This window comes from Diadema antillarum, unplaced genomic scaffold (genome assembly GCF_040938485.1).
Source record: "Diadema antillarum isolate AM-2024a unplaced genomic scaffold, OU_Dant_1.0 scf00000067, whole genome shotgun sequence".
Lineage (NCBI taxonomy): Eukaryota > Metazoa > Echinodermata > Echinoidea > Diadematoida > Diadematidae > Diadema > Diadema antillarum.
The window spans coordinates 1,472,733-1,490,102 of NW_027270956.1; the positions used below are offsets into that span (position 1 = coordinate 1,472,733).

At 40.0% G+C, this 17,370-nt stretch overlaps 1 protein-coding gene across 1 annotated transcript; it reads left to right on the top strand.

The window, feature by feature from the left end:
* Nucleotides 1-521: 521 nt before the first annotated feature.
* Nucleotides 522-17,069, top strand: LOC139716589 (tyrosine-protein phosphatase non-receptor type 5-like). The gene is given in 12 exon segments (XM_071628116.1): nucleotides 522-1,026; nucleotides 2,700-2,813; nucleotides 3,807-3,997; nucleotides 5,678-5,761; nucleotides 7,632-7,659; nucleotides 7,661-7,732; nucleotides 9,259-9,414; nucleotides 10,567-10,704; nucleotides 11,630-11,743; nucleotides 12,350-12,510; nucleotides 14,437-14,550; nucleotides 16,622-17,069. Coding segments are annotated over 12 exon segments (1,353 nt in total). The 5' UTR covers nucleotides 522-951; the 3' UTR covers nucleotides 16,728-17,069.
* Nucleotides 17,070-17,370: the final 301 nt, after the last annotated feature.

Genomic DNA, 17,370 nt, shown 5'->3' on the forward strand with positions numbered 1-17,370 from the left:
AGAAAGAGCATGACAAATTATTATTTCACTTGTCCAGTTTGCTGCAAATGAAAGAACGCTGTTTTGAGCTGTTGAAAAGAAGCTTGCTGCTTTTACTATTTCTTTTTAACAGCCCCACGAAAATTTTACTGCAGCTACCAGAAACACTACAATCATTGTCATCATCATCATCATTAGCCTTGACATTATCATCCTGTTAATCAACCAGCCTCCTTTTTCTTGTCTGTATCCATCCAGCAAAGTAAGAGCAAAGCTCTAAGATTATTGAATATCTGTCTTTTCTCCATGAGAAATTCTTACCCTATTGATTTACCACTGGAGCGCCTCTTGCTTTTGCTCTACAACATTCCCAGAAATCTGCTCATACCAAGATTTAGAAGGAAGTACGTAGCAACAATGTACTGAATCCATCAACAAGCATAGAACCGACAGTTAAAGAAGGGCTATATTTTGCTCAAATCAGGCAGAAAATTTGAAACACATTTTGCATGTTGGTCCATGTGGGCGAATATATCTTTTCTGCACACGACTCAGCCGAGCTGGAACTTGTGATACTTGTCCTGGCTAGACGGTAACCACTATGCAATGACACATTTGGCAGTACAGCGAGCTCACGCACATTGCCAACAATAAATGCATGCACCGAAACTGTCGATTGCTTGTACACGGGCCGAGCTGAGAATGCCGTGATTGCTTAGCTGCCATCGACTTGCAGCAGGAAGTCAGCGCACCGATTACAGCCGTGCCACTACGAGTAATTCCACGTGCCAACCTTGTCACTGCCACACAACATCGCTGCCATATGCATCCGCGTTGTCTCCGAGACAACACACTGCCGCCACGACTGCAACACTGCTGGAGCAATAACTGCCGCCGCATACCTCTACTCCTTTTGCCGCCTGTGTCTCTATGTTCCAGCGCAAGCGGACTGTCTGACCTCACACCATTGCCATGGTGATCGCCCCAGTCAACCTGCAACCGAACCAGTTTCCAAAGATGTCTCAAGCGACGGGTTCTAGTATTCAGGTAAACACTCTGGAATGATTGGGCATCCATCCATTCATTTTGTTTACCGGTACTTGAAAACGTGATGACCCATATTACCTTGATGAAGAAACAAGCGACAACTTGAAAATATAATTCAAATTTTGGGCCGTAGAGTATTTCAAATTGGACTCAGCGTGTCCTGGTTTATTGCCAAGTTCTCATGTATATGGCACAGTCATTCTACTAACAGATGCCCAAGCTACCTTGTAAATGGCTTGTTTAAAAAAAAAAGAAAAAAATCTGAATGGTGACACTAATCAAATTCAATCAATTTCTGCTTTTTAGGTAAGTTTGTTTCTGTCATAAATGAAGGGAAAATATGAGAGAAGTTTTGATATTTTTTTTATTCCAATTTTTTTTTTATATCTAAAAGCAGGAGTGAAAGAAACTGCCTGATTTTGAAATGGAGCAATTATCAGTTTCAGTGAATTTGGTTCTAATAGTGTTTTAAATTGATTGACACATGTATCTTGTTTTTGCTGAGCATTTGCACATTTTTCATACACCAAGGTGTAAGCTGACACCTAGAATTCTATTATTTAAAGTAAATACCAAGGGCATATCTAGTTCACATAGACAATACGTAAGTAATTAATCTCTGCACAGTTCACTATTCACAGTTCACTTCTGCACATTAATTTGAAGTGGTCACAAACACAGGAGCCACCTTATATTTTGTGCTGATTTGATTCTTTTTGATAAAACAGATTTCAAGTTTAAGATGATTAGCTCTGTCAGCAATGATTCAAGATGTACCATAACAAAAGAAAAAAAAAAACACCTGACAACATTCATTGACCCTGTGTATGCACTGAGTGCTGATTCACACAGAAAACCCCATAATTATTGTAGACAGTGATCACAGTCCATGGACACAGAAAGAGGTGATGCGTGATTAAAAAAACCAAAAACCTACCCACACAAAAAGGAGAGACCAGAAGTTCAACTATGTATTTTACTATTTAAGGGGAATAACCTTTCAATGCATAATTGGAGTTCAACATCAAACTGCTATTTTTATTTTTCACTTTGTTCTGCCGTGATGTAGTTTCTGTTATTAACTCTTTATGTGCCACGTTCGCATGTCCGACTCAGTCGACGGCGTGCCAACTTCGCATATTCTGCTCAACAAACAAGCCCCCCAAAACCGATCGATAAATCACTAATCACCGCTAATCCCGCAGCACAATGAAAGCGTCTCTCGTGCTTTTGTTCCTCTCATTACGGCTTGCATTCTATGTGGTGATTGACTATCAAGCGGCATTCCCAACTAGATTTGCTCGTACATTCTAAGTTTTTGTCACGGTTTTATGCGCAAAAGTCATGCCTTTACAGTAATGTAGCAACTGGTCATTCAAAAGAAAAATTGAAAATAGAATTGTCATACAATTTATATCGAAACAAAGGTTGGCATTCCTCTTTAACTTTTCCTACTAGTATTCCCGTCTTAACAGAAATTTGCAGGAGTTATACAAATTGGAAGAACAGAATTTTTTCTCAGAGCATGACTACCTTCCTGTCTCAGAATAACGTGGCACACAGGGGGTTTCCATGATGGCGCATAAAGAGTTAAAGTGGAAAGGACAAGTCAAAAAGAATGGAAGTACTGTTAACATTCATGTTTGTTTTCCCTTGTTCAATTATGCTCACAGTCCACAGAATACCCTCATGAGGTTGTTCAGAGTGAACTGGGATTCTGGCAACACGCCTACGCCCCGTACGCTGTCGGCTTTGGATGCGCAGTGTTCGTCATTCTCCTAGCTGTGGTGAGTTTCGCAAATTTCAGTCAATGAGAATAATGATGATAAAAATGATGATGAAATTTTTTGATATAAACTTTTCCAGTGTCTACATGCTTCTTGTTTAATGTCTGTGTCATGAAATGGTAGTGTAATAACGATGGCTATGATCATAATGAAGATTTTAAAAAATAGATTGGAGCTACGATGTATCATATTCATTGACATAATTTTGACATGTCGATTATGACACCAGTTTTGTGCAGTGATTGGTAACAATATTACTTATATGGCATTAAATATGAAAACATTACAGATTGAATTTATATTCCTTTTTTATTGCATACATTCTTGCAAATTATTAAATCTATTAATTTCAGTTTAGAATAAGAAATGTAGTGAAGGTTTGTGTGTGGGTCTGTTGGAGACATGGTACACGTAGGTACTGGCATCTTCATCACATATAATTTGCATAGTACATGTATACTATGCCTTTATTTTACCTCTGCCAAGGAGGTTATGGTTTAGTGGGTGTTGGTTTGTTTGTCTGTCTGTTTGCAAAATAACTCAAAAAGTTGTGAACGGATTTAAGTGTTTGGGTGCATGAACCCAATACAGGGAGAGTTGTTAATGACATGAGGAATCTGTGATTCAATTTTGGTAGTAATCCAGGAATTTTAATGAATTTTCAAGGGACTTTTTTCTATCTTCTGGCAAATAGGGTCAATGAACTTGGGAGTTCACGCTGCGCGTATATGAGGTTTGCATGTGGGCACTAAAGCGCATGCTCTGCTCGAGGGGCTGTGCTGTAGGAAGCTGATCGATGCATAGAGGTATGTAAACACAATTACAAGGCTAATATTTTGAAATCGGGCAATTTTCTGCATGCGTGTATGGGTGAAAATGAGCTGCTTGGCGGAGGTCTGCACTCTCCGAGTGCGTTTCTAGTTGTTCATGTTTTCATCATTATCATCATCATTCATAATGTCGTCCATCTCAACTCTCCCTGTCCCTCTCCAGGTGTGCTACTGTGCCTGCCGGGCTTGGCGGGCCAAACACCTGCGGGATGAGGAGAAAAGAATCTGCATGTACCCGCCCATCAAGCCGGAGACGCGGGAGGGGCAGCTCGTCCAGCCGGAGGCGGGCTACACCTATGCCTCTCTGGCCCGCAGTGAGCCCATCAAAATCAGGTCCAAGGGATTGCAGGAGAGGTAAGACTTTTTACCTGAGTTTGCATGTCATGGTTGTTTGCATGATGATATTTATGGCTACTCTGATCAAAACTCATTAAAAAAGTAGGCCAAAATGAATATCCACTTTTTTACATAATTCAAAAAAATAATAAAATAATAAAGTTTTTGATGTAAAACTTGTTGCAATGGGCCCATCTGGCATCCTATACCGTTCAAAAAGTTATTAAGATAAGAGAGAGTTAGGGGGTGCAGTTTACTGTAAAACACGATATTTTCGTGGCACGAAATTTTTGCAAATTGGAGCCGACGGCCTTTTTTGCGGCATGAAATTTTCGCGAGTTGCCTCTTACATTCAATCAATATTGTATAGACAAGAACTCTTACGTGCATTTTTATTTCACGAATCTTGGCTTTCGCAAATTCGCGAAATCAAAATGCATGCGAACATTCCTCATTTTACAGTGATCAAAAGGAGAGAAGTAAAAAGTTCAAGATTATAACTTAAGTCACTCAGGCGTGCAGTGCAGAAGTACAGTTGTGTCAATGAAATAATATTGAATAGTAAAAAAACAAAAACAAAAACTCTAATACGATAAAACAATCTTGGCTTGTTTAAAGCTGCCAAATTTTTACAGTATGTAGAGAAAAGAATGTTCTCTCAGGTAAGATAAACTATCAAAATTTGAGTTGATCGACCCAATTGACATATTGTGGTCCATTGCAGATATTTCCTAATCTGCGACTTTTGTGGGTTTGACCTGGTGGTCACATATGGTTGGTTGATGAGTTCATATCCCAAACTTGTTCTTTGGTTTCACTTGGTCTGTGACGTTACAGATCAAGCAAGAGATCTTACCTGTGGAGGGATACAGTGAAAAAACAAAACAAAAACAAAAACAAAACAACACTTAAATTCATTGATTTTACACACTCTTGTCAGAATGATGATGGTCTATCTCTGTAAATGATGGTTTTCACGTGTTCCATCTGTTTACATAACATTAGAAACATTTTATTCCACATTGCATCAATACTGCAGTAAAAAGAGAGAGAGTTATTTGTCTAATATTTTTATGTACAGGTGTGGGGGAGGGGCTGCAGGACCCCCCCCCCCCCAGATTTCAATGCCTGTGTGTGTATACTTATATTCCTTAGAAGTGGGTGTGCAAGCAAGTGTTGTAGGGTTTGCTTTGATTCCAGTGGCCATGGTAACAATCTGTGACCCCCTGTCATTTGAGTTGGTCAACTCAAATATCTAAAGTTTGCCTGATACCTGAGAGAGTAATCTTTTCTCTTCCCAATATCAAAATTTAGCAGCTTAGAATAAAGCCAAAATTGAGATATTGGCATTTTTTCTGTACCATATTTTTTTGTGTGTTGACACTTCTGCACAACATGCCTGAGTGACCTTAATCTTTGAATCCTCTTTTCTCCCCTTTCTACCAAACCTCCTTACCCTCATTTTTTGATAGCTGTTTGGGTTAGGATGGGCCAATTTTAACAAGTAATATATCGATCATCTCGAAGCTCAGAGAAAATGATTTTGGCCTACTTTTTGTGGGTTTTGAGCTGGGCGGTCACATAATATGTCATAAATGCCTTGATCACTTTATTGAAGAGTGGTTGGAGATACATGTACTTTCGATCTCAGAAGTTCTTTTTTTTAATGCTTTTCTCTATTTGCTATCATATATTCAGGAGAAGCTCCTCACAATCGCTGACCATCGACATCAACACACCGACAGAGACGGTCAGATGGGTGGCCTCCCCTCCCAGAGAAAGGTTAGAGAGTGCAGTGACCCCCTAACCTGGAAATAGTTTAGTCACACACTGTGGCCCCCTGTGCAGTCAAATGATTTTGGAGAAGGCTGGTGGAGTGCAGTTCAGGGTCTGATGGGTTAATAATTTATTGTCTGCCGGTCACTTGGGGTGACCAGAGGGCACTCCAAAATAGCCATCTTGGTATCTCACATGTGCGATCAAGTAATTGCTTATAGTTACCTCCGCCAAGGGAGGAGGTTATGTTTTCATTGGTGTTGGTTTGTTTGTCCGTGTGCAAAATAACTGAAAAAAGTTGTTAACGGATTTGAATCAAACTTACATGGAAGGTTGAGAATGACACATGTAACAGATGATTAAATTTTGGAAGTGATCTGGGAAACATTTTTTTGTGAAGGAGTTTTGATATTTTGGCAGGTAGGGTCAATGAACGTTGGAGTTCAAGCTGCATATTTTTAGGTTTTCATATGTGCACTAAAGTGCTTGCTCTTGTAAACTGGTCCAGAACAAGGCCCTCCGTGCAGTTGGCATTGATGACCGAACAAAAGGTTTCTATATTGGGAAATCAGGCGATTTTCAACATGCATAGGTATATGGGTAGAAATCACTGATATCTATGGAAGAACAAGATCAGTGGTGGAAATGAGCTGCTTGGCGGAGGTCTGTGCTCTCAGAGTGCCTCTCTAGTTCTTAAAGTGAAACCCTAATCCATGTTTGATTAGGCCTTGAAGAGTGTCTGCACACATCATGTTGAATTTATGTTTCTTGTGCTGGTTATGTGTAGTGGTTTTTAACCCTAACCAGGCCGGGCTTTTTTGGGCGTTTTTGTGGCCGGGGAGGGGTTGATTCAACCCCCCCCCCCCCCCCCCCCCCCCCCCCGAGATCTCGGCCGTCGATCGCAGCAATCGCCATGAAATTTAGCACGTGCATTACCTGTGGCGTAATCTACCAAGCTATACAAAAAGAAATGGAAATTTTTGTTGTAATGATTAATTATGCTAATTTATGCATAAATATCATACATTTTGCTCTAAATCAGAAATTAAAGCTCCTAGAATCCTAATTTTTTGGTGAAAACATTCTTTGTAGCATTCCTAACAATGCACTTGAAAAAAAATTGGTATCAAAATCAATTCTCTTATGTATTTATTGTTTTATGAATTTCTTATTTATTTCCTTGTTTTTTCGACCTTTTGAAAATAATCATATCTTTATGAATGAGAAGAGAAAACTCCATTTGCATAGACTTTATACACAAAATCATGTTTTTGAGCCATTTTCGGTCTGACAGGCATGTATAAAACGTTATGCCAGCGTTGTAACGGTATGCACGATTTTCGCAAAAATGGTGTCAAAAGATGCGCGAGACTTGAGAGTAAAAAGTCAACGAACGCCGCGGTCAAAAAAATTCGCGCGGCGGAGTAGTCGCGAAAAATGTCGAGGGGGGGGGGGGTTGATTCAAACCCCCCCGGCCTTTTTAGGGTTAAAGAATAAAGATAGACAAAGATACTTTTAGAAGTTTGATTAATGCCATACAGAAGATGAGAAGGTTATTGAATGTAACAATTTTGATTGCTTCTTTGTAAGACAGTCACTGGTTTCCTTCCCAAAAGTGTTAATGTCACAGTTACAACTGGTGAGAATACTGGAAATTTTGAGTAGTTTGGCCAAGATGTTTCCTATTTTGAGTTAATTGCTCTTGACTGGGGCCTTTTGGGGCCTTTTCCCCATGAAGCCTAGTAGGCTTTTATTGGTCCCCCACAATGAATATGATATACAGTTTGACTTGAAACTGTAATGATGGTTGAATTTAATTGGAAATATCTAAAATAAAAATGATATAAAATTATTATTTCCTTTTTTATTCGTGTAGTTCTGTTCAAGAATACCTGGAGTCTGCGGGGTAACAGGATGACAAGAAAACAACTCAGGAATTCGGTCAAAAATACCCGGGCGTTACACGAAGAATTCTGGGTGAGTGCTTTTCTACCTGTTCAAGATTAAACCCAAGTATACTTGGGCAGGTTTCTATGGGAAACGCGTGTTATGTGTATAACAAACTCAGCTTGCATAAACTCAGTACATAATACGTACATTGTGGGAGTATGCCACATTGGTTTCTCCCAGAGACAAATACTCCCACAATGTCATTTTTTACCCCCACAGTAATGACTAAATATTCTAAAGCAAAACATAAGATGAATGCCCCCACAATGTACCTCGCTTGCTCATCTGTCCTCATTAGGCTAAAATGTGGGGTTTCTGGAGACAAAGAGCTATGATGTGATCAGAGTAATTATACATGAGATTTGTTTGGTTTTTTTAATTGCAAATTATTGATTGAAGGGAGTCGTTACATCATACTCGCCATGTTTATGAATAGTGCCTTTCATTTGTTATCAAATACATAATAGATGAAATATTATGTACTGGATACATGTGTGTATAATGTGACCCTGCATCACAAAATTCACCAGATATTGGCACAGATGATTTTCTCGTGAAGGTCAAATACCAAAAGAGCTGAGGTTTTCAGCTTTGAAAGGATTAACTCATGAAGATTAAATGTTGAAGATTCAATGTTACTTTAGTTCCAATATAATTAGGAAAATCTAAACATGCCGGAATGTGAATCTTGAGAATAGGGGCTCTGAAGTTCAGGTGTACCAAGTCACAACCTGTTGTGCATTGAAGTAACGAGAGATTTTAATTAGCACATTAGCAACCACTGTTGATGGATTATCAGAAGAGCTTATGACTGCAGTATGCTTACTTATTCATGATTATATATAGATTTTAAAAGTATCAGGCCAGTGCTTCTTCTGTCATCTGATGCAACAAAAAAGTGGATGTCGCAACCTCATAGGTTATAAAGGGATCGCACAGTTTTGGTTGAGACCTAATTTCAGGTTTCTAACATGTTTTGGTGAGATAATGAGAAACCTCTTATGAAATATGAAAGAGCATGTAATTCTATGAGGAATTCAACATTAATTTGATGAAAATTGGTTTTGAAATGGCTGAGATATCCAAAAAAGAGCGATTCTAATAAAGTGTGGGACCCACACCTTATTACGATTGCTTTGTTTTACTTTGTTTTTGGGTGTTTCAGTCATTCCAAACCCGATTTCCATCAAATAAACTTTGAATTCCTCTTAAAATGATATGCTCTGTACTATATCATTAGTGTTTTCTTGGTATCTCGCAAAAAGCCCAATTTTTATCTCCACCAATACTGTACCATTCCCTTAATGTAAAAATGTTGCTGATCCAGTCCAGGGTAGCATCACTTGGTTTGGCAAGCTCTGCAATGCCACCTGGAAACTTTTGCAGGTAGCAGTCCTCCAAGATGTGATGCAGGGTTTGGCCGAGAGAGCCGCAGTCACACAACGGACTATCCGAGACTATTGGTTGTAAAGTTCTTGTATGGTTCTCACGCATGCTATTACTTCTGTGATGTATGAATGTAATTATTTTCCTGCCGATGCTTGATGCTACAGGAGATTCCAATGAATCATCCAGAGAGTGTGGAGGTGCCCGGCTCAGCGGCTAAGAACCGCTACAGCACCATCCTGCCCAACCCGCAGACCAGGGTGGCGCTACCGCCAATCACGGGTGACCCCCTCTCAGACTACATCAACGCCAACCTCATCAGGGTAAGGAGATGTTGCACATTAAGCACACATCCATGTACACACACGCACAACTACTATTATTTGATGCATTACTTGTATCTGTCAATCAATGAGAAGGAGTGTCATTTACAGATATTTTAACCCTAATCCCACTGCGTTTTTTGAGGGACTTGAAACCACGGGGGGGGGGGGGGGGGGGGGGGGGGGCCTTTTTGGCCCCCCTTCAGATCTCGGTCGTGGATCTCGCGAAAATTTGCACTAAGGTAGAGACCAATGAAGTCCTAATCTACAAGACTGTATAGTTAGCTTTTTTGAATTTTAATGTATGTATTTTATATTAATCAATTTATGTTAATTTATGCAATGAATAAAAAAATAAAGCTCCAAGACCTCTAATTTTTGGTGAGCATATTCTTTTCATTGAATTCAATATCCTCAACAATAATATTGAAGCAAAAAATCGCCTTCATAATTATTTCTCATGTATTCTATTGTTTATTGAATTTCTTATGTATTTCCTTGTTTTTTTGCTTTTTGCTTTTTGCTTTTTGTTGGGGGTTTTCGTCAAAATTTGTCACAGAAACTTTTTAAAGCATAATCAGGCTAAATAGATTATTATCAGCCATTGAAAGTAAAAATATTTATTTTTGTATGAATTAATTGCAAAAACACAATTTACATTGGATTTGTACACAAAATCATGTTTTTGAGCAATTTTTGGATCAATAATTTTTTTTTTTTCTCAAAGGGGCGTGGCTTCAAAACGGAATGCCCGGGAGTGACAAATTTGGTCTCAAAAGTTGTGCGATACTTGAAAGAAAAAAGGCATGAAATGTCGCGGCGAAAACATCACGTGTTGCGTAATAATCACGCGAAACGTCGCCACATCCAGTCGTTTTGTTTCATTGTGGTGCAGACAAAAAAACAAACAAAAATAGCTCTTCGTGAAGATTAATACTGACTAACTTCATAAATGAAATTCTGCACAAATGCAAGTATTGGCTATTATATCATTATTTTCACCCTGTGTACCAAAGGATCAGATCTATTAGTTGACACATTTGGTGATATGATTATGCTTTTCCCAAGGCAGGTTGTGCAAAATATCACAGTGTGGTCAGAGCGGTTGCATATTAGCATCGATGGCAAAACTATTTTTGTATCTGCATGCAGGGGTATGATCGCGAGGCCAACGCCTTCATTGCCACGCAGGGACCCATGGCGCACACCCTCGCAGACTTCTGGCGGATGGTGTGGTTTACCAATGCACCTGTGGTCGTCATGGTAACCAAACTGAAGGAGCGGAAGAGGGTGAGTGTGACGGAGGGTCCACTGAGATGATGGATGCCTCCAGGAATTTACTGTCAAAGCTCTCCACAGCATGCAAATGACACACAAAGTCTGAATGCATCAGTGGGAATTGTGTACATATTATTAACTCATTGAGGATGGGCTGATTTTGCTACAACACTCATTTCACACAGACACCTGCCCAAGTATACTCGGGAGTTGTCCTCAACAGGTTAAAGGTAACTACACATGTGAAGAATGTTTAGCCCACAAGGTGAAGCCAAGTAGGTTTAGACTAAATTCCAAGGTTGCCGCATGCACACCATTCCCACTGTTGCACGAAGAGACATGTGCATTATCTGTTGTATAGAATGGGTGGGGCAACTTGTTTTGCTAGAAATCCTTGTTTTGGTTATGTATCCTGATAGCAAAGATATCACTAACCTTGCTATATTTCCTTTTGGCTAAATGATATTTTTTGATGATGGAATAGAAACACAAGTCATAATACATATGATCATGGCATAATAGCAAGTACAGATACTGCACAATTTCAATTTCAACTTATTTTGTATTTCTCAGTGAAAAATGCATCAAATAAAACAAACAGAAATAATGCATGATATCCAGCTAGGAAGCGTAATAGAATATTGCAAACATATAGAGCATTGTGGTCAATCTATGAAAGTTGGAATCTGAGAATAAATGCTAAAGAAATATGATGGAACCTACTTAGAAACAAGCTTGTTGAGCATAGGTCTCAGTATTAAAGTTGAGTGTTAGGATTATATAATATGATGAGTAAGGGTATGTTGGAAACCTGAAGCCCCATCATAACCAAAAATATATACCATCCCTTTAAGATCTTCAGAGTGATGCTAAACAAGTTGAAGTGATAGTGGAGTGCATCAATCTATTTTTGTTTGATCTTATTTTGTCTCCTCAGAGTAAGTGTGAGATGTACTGGCCACAGGGACAGGGCTTCTACGGACCAATCGACGTCACAGTTGAAGAGACGATACCAAAGGATGATTACATACTTAGGATATTTACGCTAAAGGTGAGTGGAAATCGTTTCCTTCTTCTTCATACTCTGCATACATCGTCTTTTTGCTGTGGATATATGAAATATGAAACTACTCTTTCAGAGTTTTCTCTTTTATTTTGTTTTATTTTTTGGTAGTTTGTTACTTCGTTATGCGTCAGTACATGTGTATTTTTGTGTGGGGTTATATTCAAAACACTTCCAAATTCAAGACTAATTGCAGGAAAAGGTTATGACATAATCAATACTGTGAGAATATACATAAGCAAGAAGGGTGGGGACTCATGTGGTACTGTAAAAGTGGAAATTTTCACGCATTTCGTGCAACTAGAAGCTAATGTGAAAATAAAAGCACGCAAACATTTTTACACGCCATATATTGCAGTAGTTAATGTCCTGTGTCTGCGGAATTAAAATCATGCAAGATTCATTTTACCTGGTGGAGCGGAAAAATTGCTCCTGCAAAAATATCCACTTTTACTGTATACTGGATGTCCTCCAAAGTTCTGAGTTGTTTGGTGTCAAGGTACTTTGAACACTCATCCTATCTTTGCTTATTTTTAGTCATATCTTGTCTTGTTTTTCTTATTTTTTTCTGTATTTCTCCTTTTTTTTTTGCAGTACTTAAATGAATCTCGACAAATTCTTCATTACTGGTATACTGCATGGCCCGACAACAAGTCCCCCGAGAATCCCGTCACGCTGCTTGAAATGATTCGGGAGGTCGAGATCAGCCGGACGGATCCCACGCTACCGCGCGGTCCAGTCATAGTCCACTGCAGGTGGGTATACTCACCTGCTGCAGTCGCTGAAAAAGTCTAAATGGAGGTCGTGCAAAAGTCAGTGTTGATGTGTATATAGGGCCAAAGACAAGTTCTGAATAAAATATGAACACCAGTTAGTAGTTTGGTTCCAAATATTTTGGTAGTGATAGAAGAATGCATTTTTCATTTTTAGTGCTTGACATGGATGTGAATTTGATAAGATTCAGGGTCAAAGGAGAGAAAAATTCAGTTTTGAACAAACTACAACCTGTATGTGAAAAGAAAGTGCACATAGAAAACAAAAATCAAGAGAACATTCTTTGTATAAAAAATGTTCTGAAAGAGTCCACCAGATCTTTTCATTAATGTTGGAGTGTTGATGTGCTATGAGCATGATGTGTTTTTGTTTTTGTTTTTTTGTTTGTTTGTTTGTTGGTGGTTTTTTTTTTTTTTTTTTTGGGGGGGGGTCAAACTTGAATTATTGTCAAGCATTGCCCTGATCTATGTATGTGTAGGTCCATGCAGCTCATTAAAGGAGAAGTCCGGACGATTATGAAAAAATTTAACCAAAATCTACATAAATAAAGGACTATAATGACTAAGTTTCATTGAAAAAGACCCTCCCAACTCGCCACAATCAATTTTTTAGCATCACTAATTTTGAATCATAACCGTTCGATTTCTGTACGCCGGCGAGAAAGATCACGTGACAGCGTGACGTATCAGCCTCACATTGCTTTTTGCTTGGAGCGTCAGCTGGCTCGGGGAGCCCTGCTTGAGCAACGGCGATACGGGCCAAGCAAGCGGTAGTAGCGTACCGCTCAACAGTCTCTGACCACACAACGGATGCATGCGGCATGAGCTATTGCTTCACTTAAAAAATGCCGATGTGTTAGGGTGTTGTCAATACTTCAACTTTACTAGTACAGCTGTAAGTCTTCAAATTGAAGAAATATTTTGATTTTAAATTGATATTTATCCACGATACTACCTTATCATGATCCTGAATGCTACAACACGCAGCCCCATTGCTGTGTGTATTGGGCTGCTGGTCGTAGTTACCGGCGCGGCGGTGGTACTATGATGAAGCTGGCGCTGGCGTTTCTTCCGCGGTTCAAGTTATGTATACTGTCGTATTTTACCACCGTCAGACACACTTTTCAACAGTCTCGGACAACAAGAGAGGCAATAATTCTGACATTGACAGACTGATTTCAGATTGTTCACACTCGGAAGTCGAAAAAACGATCGCGGATTGTGATACAGTAGCACTTGGCAGCAGCAGACGTAAATGTATGCCCGAACAGCCCGACAACAGCTAATGCATTGTAAGTGATGGGATGGACACTAATAAGTACGGCAGTATTATAATACATACATATTTCAATTTAAACTAAAATGTTATAGCATTGCAACTATTTTACATTAATCTTTGAAGATTTTATATAGATATATAATGAAGATTACTTGAATAAAGGAATACAGCATTTGGCAACAGCACTCCTAAATCGGTGTACGGTCTCCTGCAGTAGCGCCGACAAGGCACACCTATGCAGGCACGCAGATACCGCCCGCAGTCAGCAGTGCAATGGGAGATCGATGCGTAGCTGGGCTTCGCTCGTGGTGCTCTCAGCTGAGGAAACTGCGCCTGATACGTCACGCGCAATGCATCCTGGGACAGATAGTACGAACTGCTGCTCGCGACGGATTCGAACATGAAGAATTACCTTATTTAAAAAAAAAAATTCATAGTAAATGTATCTGATGGTCTTTTCTCGTCGGTAAAAGGGTAATAGGTTCATGAAATATTGTTCTTTACACACGAAACGGCTGATAATTGTCCGGACTTCCCCTTTAAAAGAGAAGCTATGGATAGAATGGTTCTTAAACGATGCAGTGAGATTTATATCCTGTGTGTCTGTTTCTGTGATCATTTCGTCGTAGCGCTGGGCTTGGCAGGACAGGCTGCTACATCGCAATCACCATCGGCATGCGTCAGCTGGACGAGGAGAACATGATTGACGTACTTGGCATTATCTGTCAGATGAGACAGGACAGGTGGGAAACGGAAGCCCGTTCACACTGGAACTTAAATCCTTTAGCCCTATTCTGACTGGGGGGTCAAATTGACCCCCCCCCTCGACATTTCGCGCCACGATTCCGCAACGCCCAAAGATTTTGTCGCGGAGTTTCACGACTTTTTTTATTGAAGTCTCCCGCATATTTTGAGACCAAATTTGTGACGTCTGGGTACACCGTTCTGAAGTTACACAATGTCTTGCATATGCATGTCAACCCAAAAACAGCTCAATTTCATGATTTTGTGTGCAAATCCAATGCAAATTGTGTTTTTTTGTTTAATTGATATAAATTAGATTATATCAACTTTTAACCATTGAAATTAATCAATTCTAATGTAGATCAGCTTGGAAAAGTGCCTGCAACAAATTTTGGCAAAAAAACAATAGAAAACAAAAGGTCGAAAAAACAATAGAAAACAAAAGGTCAAAAAAACAATAAAATACATATGAAATGAACAAAACAATACAAAACAAAAGAAACTGATTTTGATTGCGCTATTTTTTTATAAGAAAATTGTTCGATATGTCTTGAGGACCTCTGACAGAAAAATTTAGCAATCCTTCAATCTTTTTAATGGAGTTATAGGTGAAAATATGATTTCATGCGTAAATTTGCATAATCAATGTATTAAAAAATGTAAAATCAAATTTTTTTCTATTGTATGACCATATAATCTTGGAGTTGACATCCGGCTCTATGTACAGGCAAAATTTTGCGGCGATCGCGCGATCAGCCGCCGAGATCTGAATCTGAAGGGGGGTCAAATTGACCCTCCCCCCCCAGTAAAAACTTGGTCTCAAATAGCCCAGTTAGAATAGGGTTAAGCAGAGCTCTACACAACTATTTTCCTTTTCCTCTAGTGGCCCGTTCGGGCTACCAAAATCTTTCAATGGGAAAGTTTGATGGCATGAAATAGAAATGTGTTGGCCCGTAATGAAAGGAAAGTGTCGTCCATTTGAGTATTAGTTGCCCATTTGAGCCACCAAAGATAACCTTTTGGAAAATCTGGTGGCCCGACATCAATTTCTAGTGGCCCCGGGCGATTGGGCCACCATTCATGTTGAGCCCTGCTTTCAATGTTAGGAGAGACAGGGTTGGATGTAGACACATTAGGTCCATTCACACTCAAAATTTCACTTATGATTACTACAGCTGTTACAACATGAGACAAGACAGGTCGGAAACAGGAAGCCCATTCGCACTGGAACTTTAACCTTTTAAATCAGGAGAGATAGAGCTGGGTATAGACTCATTAGGGCGGCCCCCATTCACACTCTTACTTTGGCATATTTCTGTCAGATGAGACAAGACAGATAAGGAATGGGAAGCCCGTTCACACTGACACTTCCAAGCTGCAAATAAGGAGAGATTGAGCTGGGTTTAGACTCATTAGGGGCCAAATCACTCTCAAACTTTTGCATATCTCAGAAAGGTGAGGCACATTGAGCTCATTCACACACTCACACACACACACACACACACACACACACACACACACACACACACACATATCAGATTTTTTCTACAAGAAAAGATAGGACAGATAGGAACATTGGGCTTATTAAGCATAAGTGAGTTTTATGGATGTCTTGCATGTATCCACCTGTAAAATACTCATTCTATAGGCTGCAAATGACCAAGCTACTTTTACCATTCTGTAATAATTCATTCATGCTATAACTTGGTCATAATGCTTATACGAGTAAGACAGTCACACTGTCATGGATATTGGCTTCAAACTACAATGAAACAAATTTTGCACCTGAAGTTTGTGAGGAACTACATCAGCATTCGACAAAGACAGGAAACTTTGATAACAAAAGTCTTCTGGTATGCCAGAAAAAACAAAAACAAATGATGTTCATACAAGATTTGACTCCGTGCAATTTTGATACTGGCTGCTTTTACTCTGTAACAAACCCAAACTTTCACAAACTTTCAGGCTGAAGGTTGGGTAGTGCTGGATGCTTCCATGAGAGGCCTGATGAGTTGCCATAGAAACGCAAAGAAGATTCACATTTTCCTCCCACTGTCTTCCTTTTTGCAGGGGAGGGATGATTCAGACAAACGAACAGTACGAGTTCATCCACCAAGCCCTCTGCCTCTACGAGCGGAGACTGCCACGGAAAGACTCCATCACACTCACAGACTGAGGGCGCTGTTTACTCGGACGTCCATTCGCAGTGAGAGAAGATGGGGCAAACAGGCTCTCCCGACCTGCTCCAGTATTCAAAGACACAGATAGGGGGAAAAAAACATGGAGAGAAAGAGAATCGCCATGACAACCAAAGAAAAAACGAAAGGAATGAAAGATTATCACCAGCACGTACTCCGTCGGTTTGTACCCCCCTCTCCCCCCTTGCCCGATACCGGAAGTTTGTCGCCCCCATCTGGTAGGGATATGACTGCCGCTTTAAGGTGTGATTTCTGTTGGAAGCGTCGATGCAGCTTGCGGTCTGTGATGGGGCCGTTGTGGGGGCGGAGTGGTCGGTTGCGAGCGAGCGATGCTGAACAGGACGCACGGCACTGCCTCCACACTACGGAGAAGACCGTCACAAGAATGCGGAAATGCAAAATCACCCGGTCCATGCCTAGAAGGCCGAAATTCAGCATTATGACAGTGTTTGAGCTTTTTATCTCAGAGCCGACTTCACAGATGATGCAATGCAGAAATTAACTTCATCCAAGCCCGGCTCTCTTGTGTATGTACCCCATTCTTTAAAGTCAGATGTCACTGTAGTTTACTTTAACTCTTTTCCCACGGGATCACCATGTGTTCTGTATGGAGTCCATGGA